The following is a 17,614-nucleotide window of genomic DNA, read 5'->3' as shown; positions in this document are numbered from 1 at the left end:
TGGACTGATTGGATCTCATTGCAATCCAAGGGACTCTCAAGAGTCTTCTCCAACACCACAGTTCAAAAGCTTCAATTCTTCGGTGCTCAGCCTTCTTCACATTCCAATTCTCACATCCAAACATGACTACTGGAAAAACCATAGCCTTGACTAGACGGACCTTTGTTGGCAAAATAATGTCTCTGCTTTTTAATAAGCTGTCTAGGTTGGTCATAACTTTCCTTCCAAGGAGTAAGTGTCTTTTAATTTCATGGCTGCAGTCACCATCTGCAGTGATTTTGGAACCCCAAAATATAAAGTCTGCCACTGTTTCCATTGTTTCCCATTCTATTTGCCATGAAGTGATGGGACCAGATGCCATGATCTTCATTTTCTGAATGTTGAGCTTTAAGCCAGCGTTTTCACTCTCCTCTTTCACTCTCATCAAGAGGCTTTTTAGTTCCTCTTCACTTTCTGCCATAAGGGTGGTGTCATCTGCATATCTGAGGTTATTGATCTTTTTCCCGGCAATCTTGATTCCAACTTGTGCTTCCTCCAGCCCAGCGTTTCTCATGATGTACTCTGCATATAAGTTAAATAAGCAGGGTGACAATATACAGCCTTGATGTACTCCTTTTCCTATTTGGAACCAGTCTGTTGTTTCATGTCCAGTTCTAACTGCTGCTTCCTGACCTGCATACAGATTTCTCAAGAGGCAGGTCAGGTGGTCTGGTATTTCCACCTCTTTCAGAATTTTCCACAGTTTCTTGTGATCCACACAGTCAAAGACTTTGGCATAGTCAATAAAGCAGAAATAAATGTTTTTCTGGAACTCTCTTGCTTTTTCAATGAACCTGGGGATGTTGGCAATTTGATCTTTGGTTCATCTGCCTTTTTTTTATTTTTTCTTTTTTGTTTTTACTTTATTTTACTTTACAGTACTGTATTGGTTTTGCCATACATTGACATGAATCCACTATGGGTGTATACAAGCTCCCAATCCTGAATCCCCCTCCCACCTTCCACCCCATATCATTTCTCTGGGTCATCCCCATGCACCAGCCCCAAGCATCCTGTATCCTGTATCGAACATAGACTGGCACTTTGTTTCTTACATGATAGTATACATGTTTCAATGCCATTCTCCCAAATCATCCCACCCTCTCCCTCTCCCTCTCCCTCATAGTCCAAAAGTCCATTCTATACATCTGTGTCTCTTTTGCTGTCTTGCATACAGGTTCATCATTACCATCTTTCTAAATTCCGTATATATGTGTCAGTATACTGTATTGGTGTTTTTCTTTCTGGCTTACTTCACTCTGTATTTCTAAAACCAGCTTGAACATCAGGAAGTTCACGGTTCACATATTGCTGAAGCCTGGCTTGGAGAATTTTGAGCATTACTTTACTAGCATGTGAGATGAGTGCAATTGTGCAGTAGTTTGAGCATTCTTTGGCATTGCCTTTCTTTGGGATTGGAATGAAAATGGACCTTTTCCAGGTCTGTGGCCACTGCTGAATTTTCCAAATTTGCTGGCATAATGAGTGCAGCACTTTCACAGCATCGTCTTTTAGGATTTGAAATAGCTCAATTGGAATTCCATGACCTCCACTAGTTTTGTTTGTAGTGATGCCTTCTAAGGCCCACTTGACTTCTCATTCAAGGATGTCTGGAACTAGGTGAGTGATCACACCATCGTGATTATCTGGGTCATGAAGATCTTTTTTGTACAGTTCTTCCGTGCATTCTTGCCACCTCTTCTTAATATCTTCTGCTTCTGTTAGGTCCATACCATTTCTGTCCTTTATGGAGCCCACCTTTGCATGAAATGTTCCCTTGGTATCTCTAATTTTCTTGAAGAGATCTCTAGTCTTTCCCAATCTGTTGTTTTCCTCTATTTCTTTGCACTAATCGCTGAGGAAAGCTTTTTTATATCTTCTTGCTATTCTTTGGAACTCTGCATTCAGATGCTTATATCTTTCCTTTTCTCCTTTGCTTTTGGATTCTCTTTTCACAGCTATTTGTAAGGCCTCCCCAGACAGCCATTTTATTTTTTTGCATTTCTTTTCCATGGAGATGGTCTTGATCCCTGTCTCCTGTACAATGTCACAAAGCTCCATCCATAGTTCATCAGGCACTCTATCAGAACTAGGCCCTTAAATCTATTTCTCACTTCCACTGTATAATCATAAGGGATTTTATTTAGGTCATACCTGAATGGTCTAGTGGTTTTGCCTACTTTCTTCAATTTATGTCTGAATTTGGCAATAGGGAGTTCATGATCTGAGCCACAGTCAGCTCCCAGTCTTGTTTTTGCTGACTGTATAAGGCTTCTCCATCTTTGGCTGCAAAGAATATAATCAATGTGATTTCAGTGTTGACCATCTGGTGATGTCCATGTGTAGAGACTTCTCTCGTGTTGTTGGAAGAGGGTGTTCGCTATGACCAGTTCATTCTCTTGGCAAAACTCTATTAGCCTTTGCCCTGCTTCATTCTGTACTCCAAGGCCAAATTTACTTGTTCCTCCTGGTGTTTCTTGACTTCCTCCTTTTGCATTCTAGTCCCCTATAATGAAAAGGACATCTTTTTTGGGTGTTAGTTCTAAAAGGTCCTGTAGGTCTTCATAGAACCGTTCAACCTTCAGCATTACCAGTTGAGGCATAGGCTTGGATTACCATGATATTGAATGATTTGCCTTGGAAACAGAGACAATTCTGTCGTTTTTGAGATTGCATGCAAATACTGCATTTCAGACTCTTTTGTTGACAATGCTGGCTACTCCATTTCTTCTAAGGGATTCCTGCCCACATTAGTAGATATAATGGTCATCTGAGTTAAATTCACCCATTCCAGTCCATTTTAGTTCACTGATTCCTAGAATGTTGATGTTCATTCTTTCCATCTCCTGTTTGACTACTTCCAATTTGCCTTGATTCATGGACCTAACATTCCAGATTCTTATGCAATATTGCTCTTACAGCATCGGACCTTGCTTCTATCACCAGTCACACCCACAACTGGGTATTGTTTTTCTTTGACTCCATCCCTTCATTCTTTCTGGAGTTATTTCTCCATTGATCTCCAGTAGCATATTGGGCACCTACCGACCTGGGAATTTCTCTTTCAGTATCCTATCATTTTGTCTTTTCATACTGTTCATGGGGTTCTCAAGGCAGGAATACTGAAGTGGTTTGCCATTCCCTTCTCCAGTGGACCACATTCTGTCAGACCTCTCCACCATGACCAGCCCATCTTGGGAGGCCCCACACGGCATGGCTTAGTTTTATTGAGTTAGACAAGGCTGTGGTCCATGTGATTAGACTGAGTAGTTTTCTGTGATTATGGTTTCAGTGTGTCTGCCTTCTGATGCCTCTCGCAACACCTACCGTCTTACTTGGGTTTCTCTTACCTTGCGCGTGGGGTATCTCTTCACAGTTGCTCCAGCAAAGTGCAGCCACTGCTCCTTACCTTGGACGAGGGGTATCTCCTCACAGCCTCCCCTCCTCACCTTGAACATGGAGTAGCTCCTCTCGGCCCTCCTGCGCCCATATTTATCTCATTTTTATGGATACTGCTAATAAATTTCAGCAGTCCTTCCCATGGAATCAAGGTACATCCTGGAATCTTTGTCCATGCAGCAGTCTTAGCAGATATCACCAATCAGCTGAGGGTGACATGCTATGAAAATAATCTGTTTGCCAATTCTGCTTTTTGTGTCCTATCATATTTGGTATCATAGTTGCTTTAAATTTGCAAAATGAATTTCAGTTTGTTCTGTCTTTTATTGTGCTTAGGTTGATGTGGGTGACATTTTGGGTTTAGAAGAGCTAGAGATCAGCTTAGCTCTTTGGGGAAGGTGGGCTCTCACTTTAGACTAAAAGGAAAGTATGACTTCAGTGGGATAGAGTCTTGGGGAAAGCATAGCAGACCAGCAGAAAATAGCTTAAGTCAAGCTCTAGAAGGGGAAGCCTGGAACAGAAGGCAAAGGGAGCAGGTTCTTGAGATTAAGTACAGTTTCATTTTGAGATAGCTAAAAATGGAGAGATAGAGAGGGACATAACTAAAGGTGGACATGGCAACAACAGAGGATTTTCTTGGGATAGGAGAAAGACCCAAGCATGTTGCATAGATTATGAGTGCAAAAGCCAATAAAGAAGGACAGGATATAGATGTGGAATAATCAAGAACTGACTGAATCAACTTATCCTGGAGAAGATGGGATGGATAGAATACCAGAGAATAGAGAGTGGCCCTGACTTTGAACAGAATTTAATGGTGGCAGTGGAAGAAGATAAATGTAGATTTGCTTCAAGCAGTGATCATCAACCCTGTAATAGATCCCGATTTAAAAAATGGTGTGGATTATACAAGGTTTTGGGTCTTGCTGGTGGTTGTGATGGGAGGAAAAAAAGGTAAAAAAAAGGCAGGGGGTGTATGAGTCTGTATCTTCACAACTGAGTTGCTGGTACCTGCCCATAGTAGCTGCATGGAGATTGGCTGGAGACAGAAAGTAGGATCCAAAATGGCCAGGGATGGAAGAAAAATGAAAAGGGAGAGGACTGATGGATGGGGAGATACTGAAGGAATCAAAGGACTTATACTCAATGCAGTGCAAGGGTAAATATTGTTCATTCAAGAAATACTACATACATGCCTGCTGTGTGGGAGGATGACACAGAGAGTTATAAGGAATAGGGGGCCAGTGGTCAGATAGTGAGATGCTTGTATTTAAGAAGCCAAACTGGGGAGAAGTCTAGATGATGCCAGCCAAGGTCCATGGAGTGAATGACTGAAGTGAAGATGATCACTGAAGTTGAGGGGGCAGGGCACTAGGTGACCAGGGTATTTGGATCATTTATATGGACGGTGAAATCAATCAGGATGGCAACAAGTTGGAGAAGAAAGGAGAACTGTGGCCTAAGTACAGATTCTTCTTGTACATGAGTCATGTTGCTCACCAAGGAACAAGGCCATAGGCACTCACATGGGTGCTCCACCTTCACATTTGAAGATGCTTCTCCAGAGCCCCTTTATCCAGGAAATTCTCACTGAGCCCATACCCCTACAGCACCAGAGCCATTTCATAAGGTCAGGATCTTAAGAAAATCTTGTAGGAGAAGCCTCACAATGACCTCCTTTCTCCTTTTGTAGGTAGTAAGGGAAGTCTTTATTGATCAGGGAATAAGAATTAAGAAGGAACAAGTTTCATCTTGAGCTGGATAGTTCCTTGTTTATAGCTAGAAATCAAGGCCTATTTTGGAGCTGATGAAAGTTTCTTTACTGGAAGTGGGTCTCTTCCAGTGAGGCCAAGTTCAGAGTGTTCTCAGTGTAAGAAAAGAGAAATAATAGCAGCTCCTAAAGGTGAACCCAAGAAAGGACAGAGGCAGTTTGATGTCTAAGAAAAGGCTCAGTAGTGGGCAGGAACAGTGTCCAGGGCTTCTTCAGGTTCCCGGGTGATGTCCACATTCTGAGAGGAAAGAATCTAGTATTAGTAGGAAGGAACCAGTAGTCTGGAGCTCCCACCCTTCCCTGCCTCTTCTCAATGCCAGGCTCTCCTCTTTCAGCCAGTCCTGGATCCTGACTCTTTCCTTAGGCAAGCCTGGGGGAACCTCAGCCAGAGTCCTTTTAGGCAGGGTTGATCTAGCCCTGCTTCTCTATGGTATCTCTAGTCTGGTCTGCAGTTCCTACATTTCTGGGTGCTGGTTTTTCTACATGTTGGTGGAAACACCCAAGCTCTGTGGGACTGGGGCTGCCTTTCTGCAGGGGAAGGTGCTTTCACAACACCCCAGCTTGAGCCACAGAGTCCCTCACCTACCTCAGGCTTCTCTCGATGTGTGTTTACAGCCTCCACATTCAGGTAGATGGACTCCACCTTGCAGCCTCGGAAAAGAACAACCCGTCCATCCATAAGCCACCCAGGTAAGCACAGGTCTCCCCTGAGGTATCATTCCCTCTCCCCATAAGCACCCACACCCCCAGCTCCATGTTGTGTGTGGATTATAGCTGCCCTTTATGGAGGGGAATTTAGACCAGCTGTGTGGTGTCTGGGGAAGACATCAGGCCTAAGAGGCAGGCTCTGCCCCTAATAGTCTCAGTGTTCTCTGAGCCTCCCTTGTCAATGGGAGTGAGAATTGAGAAGAGATGATCTCTGCCCCACCCCCAGCTCTTTTCTGTGAGACAGAAACCTAATCTGTGTGATAAGGATGGCGCTCTGTGGAGCCTCCCAGCTGTGTTAGGTGCCGAAATGTTAAAAGAATCTTGGGGCCACTACCTTGGGGCAACCAACTCCAGGTAAAGTTTATTTTGAGAACTATGTGGTTACTGCAAGATCAGAGGTGTGGAAGGCCACAAGGTAGTTCTGGGGAGCCTCAAGAAAGAAGAGGGTGGTATCATTGGGGTTTGGAGCTGGCATAGGAGGCCCCAAACCTGTGGAAATCCCCCTTTCTCTGGTCCCTGGGGACCCTCTCTTCTACAGGTTTGTGCTATATGATTGGTGCTCTTGTAGAGACAGAGAAAGCTGGGGCCACATCCCAGATTTAGAGGCTACCTAAGTCCTTCCCTCATTGTCATCTTGCTACCACCAGTCCTGCCTCTACCAAGACATCTAACTATCTACCCAGGGAATTTCTCTTAGGACTTTGCTGGACAAATGGTAGGTACTGCAGGCATGCTCATAGTGTCTATATACTTTTCTGCAGATGACGGTGGGGGCACTCACCATAAGCCACAGGTGTAAGTTTGAGCACTGTGTGCAGAGGGCACTTGAGATAAGGCAACTCATCTGGAAAGGAGGAGAGAGCAGCTTTCAGAGGCAGGATGCTAGGGATGTCACCACCTCTCCGGGGCTCCAGGCTTAAAGCACTCTTCCCTTCCACCCCCTTCCCCATGGATATCTTTACCTGGGTCCTGCTCCCCCACACTCTTCAGGGGGCAGTGCTGAGAGCCCAGTGGGGAGGGAGGAAGAGAGCAGAGAGGCCTTAGCAACAAGGAGGATGGCAGGTCCTGGGGATAGGGGACAAACCCTGGATCCCCAGAAACCAACGATTGGCACTGTGGAGGTGGCCGACTTCCTCAACTGCAGGGCAGACATGAGACCAAGACAAGCCTCCCTCCCACCCCCACTCAGTCCTTCCATGGGGTCTCCCACCCCAAAGGTCACAACATGTCTCAGCCAGTGTTTTCTGAGGCCCTACTATGTGCTGGGGTCTTGGCTGAGGTGTGCATGCACCTTGGCAGCTCTTGCAGGTTTCTCCCCAGCCCAGGTCTGTGCCCTTTGACTCCTTGGACACTTGTTGATGGACAAGCATTCACTGATTCACTTGTGTTCAGTTCCTGATGATTTGCATGCAATGACTTGCATGGCCTTGATGGCAATCACCAGATATCCTCAAGGGAGCAGAAGACCAGCCACATTCCATGGATGAGGACCCTGATGCTCTGAGAGGGAAGACACTTGCCCTGAGTCCCACAGCAAGAATGTGGCAGTGCTGGGACTGGAACCCAGGATGCTTTGAGCCCAAATGTGTGCTCTGACCACTGCAGTCTGCTGTCACTGCCTTTGAGGGATGCACAGTGCTGTGTGGTGACACTCCCATCTCTCATTCCTCTCTGTAAACACCCACCCTCCTGATCACCCAGGAAACATATTCAGCTTTCCATCTCCCTTCATTGAACCAGAACCCACCCATCATGGCCTCCCTGCCCCTGAGGGTCATGCTAGGCTTTTCAGGCCTGCCACGGCCCACCCAGCCTCCTGACACACAAGATTTCCTGGGTAACCAATCTGCTCCTCCTCCTTGCCTTTGTCATAATCATCTTCAGGTGCTGGGTCCAGTGCTTTTGGTCCACTACCTCACTTCGTTCTCACTAACACTCTATGGGAGTTACTGTTCCTCACTGCATGCATGACAAAATAGATTCAGAGAAGGGAAGCAACTTGCCTGAGGTCTCTGACCCAGTTCTGCCACTGCCTACACAAGTGATCTCGACCCTGCCTTTTCTTTTTCTGGTCCTTAAAGATCTTATCTCTTATAGCACAGGATTGGACCCAGCTGTAAGGTCCTATGGATCTGAGTTCTCAGTCACAGCATCTTCCTGAGTTTCAGTTTCCTTACCTCAGCATGTGCCCAGTCCTGCCTAGCCCAGCTCTTAGGACAACTGTGAGAAGATGGCATGGCCTGTTCATGAAAGCAGGTAGTATGTGGGTAAAGCAGTGTGCAAATGGGAGATGCATGTGCTTCCCATGAACCCCACATGTGTCTGAGATAAGGTGTCTCTAGAATGCACCTGAGATTAGTGCCTCTCTCTGCCCCACTGAGCCCTGTGATCTTGGTCAAGTCACTTCATCTCTCAGAGCCTCCATTTCCTCTTCTGCACAGTCAGGGTTACAGGGCCAGCCTCACAGTCTCAAAAATAGTACTGAGCAGTAGAGATGTGAACAGCATCAGAAATCTAACAGCACCACCCCATCCCCTGTCACCTTTTTTCCGTTGAGGAGATTGAGGACCAACCAAAGGAAATTACTTGTCCAATGTCAAGTTCTCAAGTCCCCCTGGTTCCAATTCTAGATGACTCCATATTATAAGAGCCCTTTGTTTGAAAGCTAGCTTCATAGAAAAGATACAAGTCTGCAGGACATTGTGTACTTCAAATATGACTTTGCACTGTTCTCACACATCCTTACTCCACTATCCTGGAGATGCCAACACTTCAGCCTCCATGTCAGAAATAGACTTTCACACTTGGAGGTGACATGATAGTCCTTTGCCAGGCCAGCTGCCCTAGCTTGCAATTTGTAATCAGTGTGTAGATACTCCATAAATAAAAATTTCCAGATTTTTTTAATAAAAATAAATTATTATTTAAAAATGAAAACACTGCTATTTTGGAGAAATCATCCCTAGAGCAAAGACAGAAACCTATAATCAAAATCAAGACACTAGGGACTTCCCTGGTGGTCCAGTGATTAAGATTCCCGTGCTTCCATTGCAGGGGCGTGTTGGATCCCTGGTCAGGGAAATAAGATCCTCCATGCCACATGCATGATGTGGCCAAAAAGTTAAAAAAGAAAGTCACAAGAGGTCCCATTCCACCTGATGACAGTATACCTTTGAGAAATACTGGCTCAGCTTTCTCAGGTTGAAAAGACTGTAAAGGTTGGCTTTGAAAATGTTAACTCATAATAACACTGATATTAATAGTAACAGCTAATACTTATATGGCCCATACTTTGTATCATGAACTGTTCTAAGCTCTATAAATATGTTAATTTATTTAAACTTCATCATTCTCTCTGTTTTACAGATGAGGAAACTGAGAACAGAGCCTGCTGCCTGCTAAGTCGCTTTAGTTGTGTCTGACTCTTTGCGACCCCATGGACTGTTGCCTGTCAGGCTCCTCCATCCATGGGATTCTCCAAGCAAGAATACTGGAGTGGGTTGCCCGTGTACTCCTCCAGCGGATCTTGCTGACCCAGGGATCAAGCCCGTGTCTCCTGTGGCTTCTGCACTGTAGGCAGATTCTTTACCACTGAGCCACTGGGGAGAGGTTAAAGTAATTTCCCAAAGGTATCACGAGACAGAGTAAGAAATTGGACTCATGCACCCTTGTTCTAAATACTGTACTCTTAACTATTAAGATATAAACCACCAGTTTCTGGTGTCAGAGTCTCAACTTACATGCAGCTCCCATGCCAGGACCAGAGAGAAAAGTGGTACCTGAGCTTTTGTCCAGAAAGTAGGCCAGGAGGCACCGCATGACAGCCTGGTGGCAGATCACCAATACATTTTCTTGCCGTTCTAGCTCCATTATAACTGGCTCCAGACGCTGGACCAGATCCTCGTAAGACTGAAAAGGAGAGAAACATTTGGGTAAGAAGGGGAGATGAGGCACATTTGCCCTGAGGAGAAGAACTCTAGACCAGGAATCAGGAAAACTTGATTTTGGTGCTAGTTCAGTTGTTGGTCAGCAGTATGACCTTGGGCAACTCACTTCCTTCCTTCCTAGGGCCTTACTTTTTATCTATTAAATGGGGTAATCAATATAATGGAGTAGATAACAATAACAATAATAAAACTTTCCATTAAAAAAAATCCCTAGAAAAGCTGGATAAAATAAATGTTTGCATTGCTGATCTTTCAAGAAAACAAAACATTATGAATATAGGGTTCCCAAATGAAGAAAAACTTGGGAAAAAGAGTGATAAATGGATATAGAAGCCATAATTCCCATGAGGGCATTTGCCAATCACAGTATCCAAGAGTCTTGAGCTTTTAAAACATAATAGAATTATGAGATGAAGCCTTAGGTGTGTATAGGGTAGGGATTTGGGAATGAGACTCTCAGATAAATCTGAGACCTTCAAAGGACTACATCCTCAATAAAATTATAAGCTGAAAAATATATCCACAGGCAAAGGGAAACAATAAGAAAATGTGTCTCTGCCTGACTTAGGTGGAAAAAATTAGGAAAAGCCTCCACTAAGAATGTATAACCCCAAACGTATTGTTAAATAGATTTGTGGTTCTGAATTATATTATCCATGTGTTTCAGAAAATGCTAAGCTGAGAGTTTAATAAAAAGTGATTTCAAGTTATTTGCTTCCAGTAGTGTCTGGAAGAAGCAAATGTAAATTCTCTCTAGATTCTCTCCACTGAGGCTGCATGGATTTCCTACAGATAAATTTTTGTCAAACTGAGGCTCATATAACAGACACAGAAAATAAGCTATAATAAAAATAAACAGAAACAACAAGAACTCTAACAACTTAAGATAAAGGATCCACAATATAAAATAAATATTCTCGAGATTTTTAGAAAAGTAAAAGATTTACTCAAAAATACAAGGAAGAAATAAGATGCTATTGAATATAAGATCCAGATTTGAAAAAAAATTAAGTAGAATTTTTATAAATGAAGAATATATTCATTAAAATGGAAAACTCAATGGATAGAGTATGCAGAGCATTAAATAAAATATTTTGGAAAACAGAGCTGAAGAAATTACTCAGAATGTAGCAAAGAGATCAAAAATAAGAAGTTTGTAGACATGAAACATAGAGGTAAAACTAACACATATCTAGTTGAATTTCTAGAAGGAGATAATAAAGAAAATATGAGAAAGGAATAGCTAAAGATATAATGCCTGGGAATTTTCTAGAATTGATGAAGAATCTCAGCTCTCAGATTCAGGAATTCCAATTAATTCTGAGCAAGATAAATTAAAAGAAATAAACATTTAGACATATCAGAGTGAAACTTAAAAGCAATAGAGATCCAAAGACCCTAAAAGCAGCCAGAGAGAAAAGAAATAACAATTAGACTTGTAGGAAACTTCTTAGACATGTTAGAAACCAGAAGACAGTGGGGATGATAACTCCAGAGAGAAAATTTTCTTCCTAGTGTTTTATACCTTGCCAAAGTACCATTTAGGATTGAGGACCACCCCTCCAAAAGACATTTTTAAACAAAAGGAAAGGTGAGTCTACTACCAACAGATCCTCCCAAAGAAAATTCTAAAAAAAGATAGACATTTAACTCAGAAGGAAAACCTGAGATGTAACATGAAAGAATGATCAAAGGAATTGGTAAATATGTGGTTTAATCTAAATAAACACTGACTATATACAATTTTTTTAGCTAGTAAAAATTATATTTTAATTAAGTAAGTGATTTCCCCCAATTTCTACTATATAAAATCCATCTAGGAGAACAGAATGGGGATGGGGTTCCTTAAAAAACTAAAAATAGAACTATCATGTGACCCAGCAATACCACTCCTAGTCATTTATCTGGAGAAAACCATAATTCAAAAAGATACATGCACTCCAATGTTCTTTGTAGCTCTATTTAAAAAAACTAAGACATGGAAGCAACCTAAATATCTATCAACACGAATGAATGGAGAAGAAGAACCTAAATGTCTATAAACAGATGAAATGAACTGAATATTAATATATTCCATTGCATACATATAAATTTCATTGTGTATATATTAATTAACACATATAATGGAATATTACTCAGCCATCAAAAGAATGAAATAAGGCCATTTGCAGCAACATGGATGAACCTAGAGATTATCTGAAGTCAGACAGAAGAAGACAAATATCTTATGACATCACACATATGTGGAATCTAATTAGAAAATGATATAAATAATCTTATTTAGAAAACAGAAACAGACTTACAGATATCGAAAACAAGCTTATGGTTACCAAAGGAAAAATGTGGGAGGGGGGATAAATCAGGCACTTGGGATTAATAGACACACACAATTATATATAAGACAGATAATCAATAAGAGCCAGTTGAATAACACAAGGAACTTTTCAATATTATGTAATAAACTATATGCGAAAAGAGCCCAAACAAGAATAAGTATATGTATATGTGATACAGCATTGTAAATCAACTATAATCCAATAAAATTTTTTAAAAAGAAAAAATCCATCTATGTGGGTACAAAGTTTATTAATTGTTTGGAAGTAATTCTATTTTATCTAGAATTCATAATAATTTTACTTTGGTAATGTCAATTTAACCCCAAAATACAATATGTTGGCATTATAGGGACAAATAGTGATGTATTCTGATAGACTGGTATAAATTGAAGTCCTTCAGCAAGCATTCATTCAATTAACACTCACTGAGTAAGCTGTGCTTACAATAATAAATTTAATACTAACAATTCATTTGGGGAATAAGACACAAGTTTGAAGTAAGTAAAATAAAAAACAACAAACAATATAAGAGAAGGAGTGACCAGAATTATAAAGTTTTTATATTGATTTAGGAGGCAGGTAGAGATATTGATTTTTAGTTTTTGTCAGTCATACATATTAAAATGTTAAGAGTAACTCTAAAAGCATAGAAAGAGATTGCATAACTCAAACATAGATGTAAAATTTTATCAATTCTAAAGAAGGGAGGAGAAGACAAAAAGTAACCAAGCCTAGAGAGCTCAAAATAAGAGAATAGAAGTAAATTTACATGTCGGTAATTAAAAGTATACCAAACTTGCCATTCAAAAGTCATATATTTCCAGTGTTTATTAAAACCAACAAAACCCAGCTCTATGATGTCTATAGGAAACAAAACAAAACTACACAGAGAAGTTGAAAGTAAATAACTAACCAAATACTGAGCAGGCAAAATTTTAATATATAAAAGAAGCATTATTAGAGGGGGAAAGAGGCTTGCTCACTGTATAATAAAATATACAATTTACTAAGGAGATATAACTGCCTTAAATTTGTATGCCTCCAATAATATAGCCTTAAAATATAAAAAGGAAAATGAGGGCACAGTCACTGACTTCATAATGTCATTTCTGAAGATGAAAATACAAATGTTAAAGTGCTTTGTAACACAGGATATCTATCATTTCTTCTTCTCTAATATTCTGCTTTCTGACAATTTCCCCCAGGAACCTGTATCAGAAATGGAGCATGACTAATAAATATTCTAACATGTGGAACAGGGCAAATGGAGGCTTGGTTGAAAGCAATGAGGATTCACCACCACATGGGAATAAGGAACTAATAATCTGGCTCATATGGTGGCAGAAGAGTTGGTTAAACCATTAGCCATTGTTACTTGGGACTCCAATCCACAGTCCAGAAAGGCTGGAACTTTAGGCAACTTGGCAATAAAGTGCAAGAAAATTAAAGTACATTAAAATATTTCAGATGCCATTAGTGAAAGAATATTAAAGACAAAGTCTAGGATAAAGTGAGCCTTCCTGAAAGAAGGAAATAAACAGGCAAATGTACAGCCTTTAAAAAGAGGAATATGTTGCTTATAGCCAAGAATGAGAGAGCCAAGGGCCAGATAATCATGTGCTTTGTGGTATGGAAGATGCTGCAAAATTTGCTTTACCCTGTTTTTAAAGCTGTCTGGGGAAATATGGACTCCTGGTAGTTGGAATAAAGATACCGGGGAGGAGTCCTAAGAGTCTGGCCACCCCTCCAAATCTTACCTCTCCCTTAGGATAGCGGTAGCGGTATTTATCTTGGTCTCGCAGTGCAAATTCTTCGGGGTAGTGTTCTTGGATTTCTTCATAGGTCATCTCCTCACAGACACCCTGAGAAAAATTATTTGGGGACAAAAGTTTTCACAAATTGAAATCTCCACAGCCTTTACCATAGTTCTGAGGCCAATGATTGTGGAACATTAGCACACAAGCACCTGGGTTTCTGCTAACACACCTCTAGGTTTGGGTCTGCTGTCTTGTTGTTGTTCAGTCACTAGTTGAGTCCAACTATTTGCAACTCCATGAACTGCAGCACACCAGGCTTCCCTGTTGTTCACTATCTTCTGGAGTTTGCTCAAACTCAAGTCCACTGACTTGATGATGCTATTCAACCATCTCATCACCCCACCAATCAACCCCTGCTCCTCCTGCCCTCAATCCTTCCCAACATCAGAGTGTTTTCCAATGAGTCAGCTCTTCAAATCAGGTGGCCAAAAGTATTGGAGCTTCAGCTTCAGCATCAGTCCTTCCAATGAATATTCAGGACTGATTTCCTTTAGGATTGACTGGTTAGATCTCCTTGCTTTCCAAGGGATTTTCAAGAGTCATCTCCAGCACCACAATTTGAAAGCATCAGTTCTTCAGCACTCAGTCTTCTTTCACATCCATACATGACTACTGGAAAAACCATAGCTTTGACTATATGCACTTTGTTGGCAAAGTGATGCCTGGTTTTTAATACACTGTCTATGTTTGTCATAACTTTTCTTCCAAGGAGCAAGTGTCTTTTAATTTCGTGGCTGCAGTCACTGTCTACAGTGATTTTGAAGCCCAAGAAAATAAAGTCTGTCACTCTTTCCACCTTTTCTCATCCATTTTCCATGAAGTGACGGGACCAGATGCCATGATCTTAATTTTTGAATGCTGAATTTTAAGCCAGCTTTTTCACCTTTCTCTTTAACCCTCCTCAAGAGGCTCTTTAGTTCCTCTTTCTGCCATTCAGTTCAGTTCAGTCGCTCAGTCGTGTCCGACTCTGCGATCCCATGAATCGCAGCACGCCAGGCCTCCCTGTTCATCACCAACTCCCGGAGTTCACTCAGACTCACATCCATCAAGTCCATGATGCCATCCAGCCATCTCATCCTCGGTTGTCCCTTTCTCCTCCTGCCCCCAATCCCTCCCAGCATCAGAGTCTTTTCCAATGAGTCAACTCTTCGCATGAGGTGGCCAAAGTACTGGAGCTTCAGCTTTAGCATCATTCCTTCCAAAGAAATCCCAGGGTCGATCTCCTTCAGAATGGACTTGTTGGATCTCCTTGCAGTCCAAGGGACTCTCAAGAGTCTTCTCCAACACCACAGTTCAAAAGCATCAATTCTTTGGTGCTCAGCCTTCTTCACAGTCCAACTCTCAGAGTGGTATCATCTGCATATCTGAGATTGTTGATATTTCTCCCAGCAATCTTGATTCCAGCTTGTGCTTCATCCAGCCTGGCATTTTGCATGGTGTACTCTGCATATAAGTTAAAGAAGCAGGGTAACAATATATAGCCTTGACGTACTCCTTTCCCAATTTTGAACCATTCCATTGCTCCATGTCCAGTTCTAACTATTGTTTCTTGGCATTCATACAGGTTTCTCAAGAGACAAGGAGGTGGTCTGATATTCCCGTCTCTTGAAGAATTTTCCACAGTTTGTTGTGATCCACAGTCAAAGGCTTTTGCATAGTCAATGAAGCAGAAATAGATGTTTTTCTGGAATTCCCTTGCTTTTTCTACAGTCCAACAGATGTCGGCAATATGATCTCTGGTCTCTGCCCATTCTAAACCCAGGTTGTACATCTGGAAGTTCTCGATTCACATACTGTTGAAGTCCAGCTTGAAGGATTTTGAGCATTACCCTGCTAACATGTGACATGAGCGCAATTGTATGGTAGTTCCTTTGGTATTGCCCTTTCTTGAGATTGGAATGAAAACTGACCTTTTCCAATCCTGTGGCTACTGCTGAATTTTCCAAATTTGCTGACATACTGAGTGCAGCACTTTAACAGCATCATCTTTTAGGATTTGAAATAGCTCAACTGGAATTCCATCCCCTCCTCTAGATTTGTTGGTAGTGATGTTTCCTAAGGCCCACTTGACTTCACACTCCAGGATGTCTGGCTCTAGGTGAGTGACCACATCATTGTGGTTATCTGCATCATTAAGACCTTTTTTGTATAGTTCTTCTTTGTATACTTGCCACCTCTTCCTCCTGGTGGGCTATAGTCCATGGAGTTGCAAAGAGTTGGACACAACTGAGCAACTAACACTTTCACTACTTCACTTTACTGCTCCTATGGAAGGAGACAATACATTCTATTTGTTGTCTGGTGTATGTGTATATGTGTGCACAAGATATGTAGCTGTGTGGATGTGAGAATGAGTGCATGTGCATAGGTGTGTTCAGGCTGAGTGCATGGTGGGTATCTGTGGTGTTTCTCTATGATTATCCTAACAGGTTTATAGGTGTACATTGTACATATATGTGTATTTTTATAAATTTGTGGGTTTAAGAATTTGTGACTGTGTTTGTGTGTGTGTGTAGCTTGCTCATGATGTGTATTTTTGGCATGTTTAAGGTCCTATGCTATTGGTTGTGCATTTGTGTCAGCATATATATGTAAGTATATATATAAGTGTGAGTATGTGTATGTATATAAAGGATGTCTTATCATCTAAGAATGTGTGTGCATAGGTGTCTTTGTGGTCTGTCTTTTCATGTGAGTCTCAGTGTGTCTGTAGTGTGTGTGTCTCTGAAATGTGTATATCTATAAATATATGTGTGAGTATCTATGTGCCTATGTCTGAGGTCTGTGTGAATCTTTGGTAATATGGTTGAGGCTGTATGTCTGTACTGGTAGTGTGTCCATGGTATGCCTCTATGTGTCTATGTGATGTAAATATATGCAAAGATTGCATGTGTATCTACAGTGAATGTGATATGTACCTCTAGGTGTGTCTGTCTGTAAGTGTGTGTGTGTGTGTGTGCATGAATGGTGCACATATGATTGGTAGATGTGTCTGAGAGGAAACCTGTGTTTGACTAGTTGGTCTATGTGTCTGTGAAATGTATATCTGTGAGTGTAAACATACCTGTGGTGGATGTCTGTGACTGTGTACACAAGTGCATGTGTAGGTACATATCCAAAACAGGGCTTTTCAATGTTATCACATTTCCCATCCCTCCTGCCTACACTTCTTCTCCAGGACCTCTGACAGATAAAGAAATAGGTATCCACAGACCTCTCTCAGAAGGCAAGAATTAGCAAATTCCTCAGTTTCACAGTGGTCCTTGGGGATATACACTCTCCTGACCCAAAGAAGGAGTTAAGGGCTCTTAAAGAATGAGTTTTCACTAAGAAATCCACAGAAGTGAGGTGTCTGTTGGTAGAGGTGGGATCGATGTTGAGTTTATAAGATTCCCTTCTAGTCTGATAGATTCCAATTAGACCTTCCTGTAGTGAAGCAATGGGCTCTGGTTGTCTTTTGAGCTACCAACCAGGCTTTCCTTAGGAGTTAGGTTCACCCCTGCCCCAACCTACAAGAAGATAGGCAGTGCCAAACCTGCATCTGACACTGCCCATGGGAGAAAGTGCACTCTATATTCACAAAGTCCTTCCAGACTG

At 41.6% G+C, this 17,614-nt stretch overlaps 1 protein-coding gene across 19 annotated transcripts in view; it reads right to left on the bottom strand.

The window, feature by feature from the left end:
- Window positions 1–5,123: 5,123 nt before the first annotated feature.
- Window positions 5,124–17,614, bottom strand: part of PFKFB1 (6-phosphofructo-2-kinase/fructose-2,6-biphosphatase 1) — a 135,589-nt gene continuing 123,098 nt past the window's right edge. For 8 of the 19 annotated variants that reach the window (XM_070291593.1, XM_070291589.1, XM_070291582.1 and 5 more), the window contains 5 exons: window positions 13,958–14,062; window positions 9,697–9,826; window positions 6,699–6,761; window positions 5,796–5,852; window positions 5,124–5,447 (listed from right to left, as the gene is read on the bottom strand). In XM_070291593.1, coding sequence (XP_070147694.1) covers window positions 5,797–5,852; window positions 6,699–6,761; window positions 9,697–9,826; window positions 13,958–14,062 — 354 coding nt within the window. In that variant the 3' untranslated portion in view covers window positions 5,124–5,447; window position 5,796. Of the gene's footprint in view, window positions 5,448–5,795; window positions 5,861–6,698; window positions 6,762–9,696; window positions 9,827–13,957; window positions 14,063–17,614 lie in introns of all 19 variants that reach the window. The other 11 variants (XM_070291583.1, XM_070291586.1, XM_070291579.1 and 8 more) reach the window with 2 other exon arrangements.

This window comes from Ovis canadensis, chromosome X (genome assembly GCF_042477335.2).
Source record: "Ovis canadensis isolate MfBH-ARS-UI-01 breed Bighorn chromosome X, ARS-UI_OviCan_v2, whole genome shotgun sequence".
NCBI lineage: Eukaryota > Metazoa > Chordata > Mammalia > Artiodactyla > Bovidae > Ovis > Ovis canadensis.
This window is presented reverse-complemented; position numbering and strand designations above follow the sequence as displayed.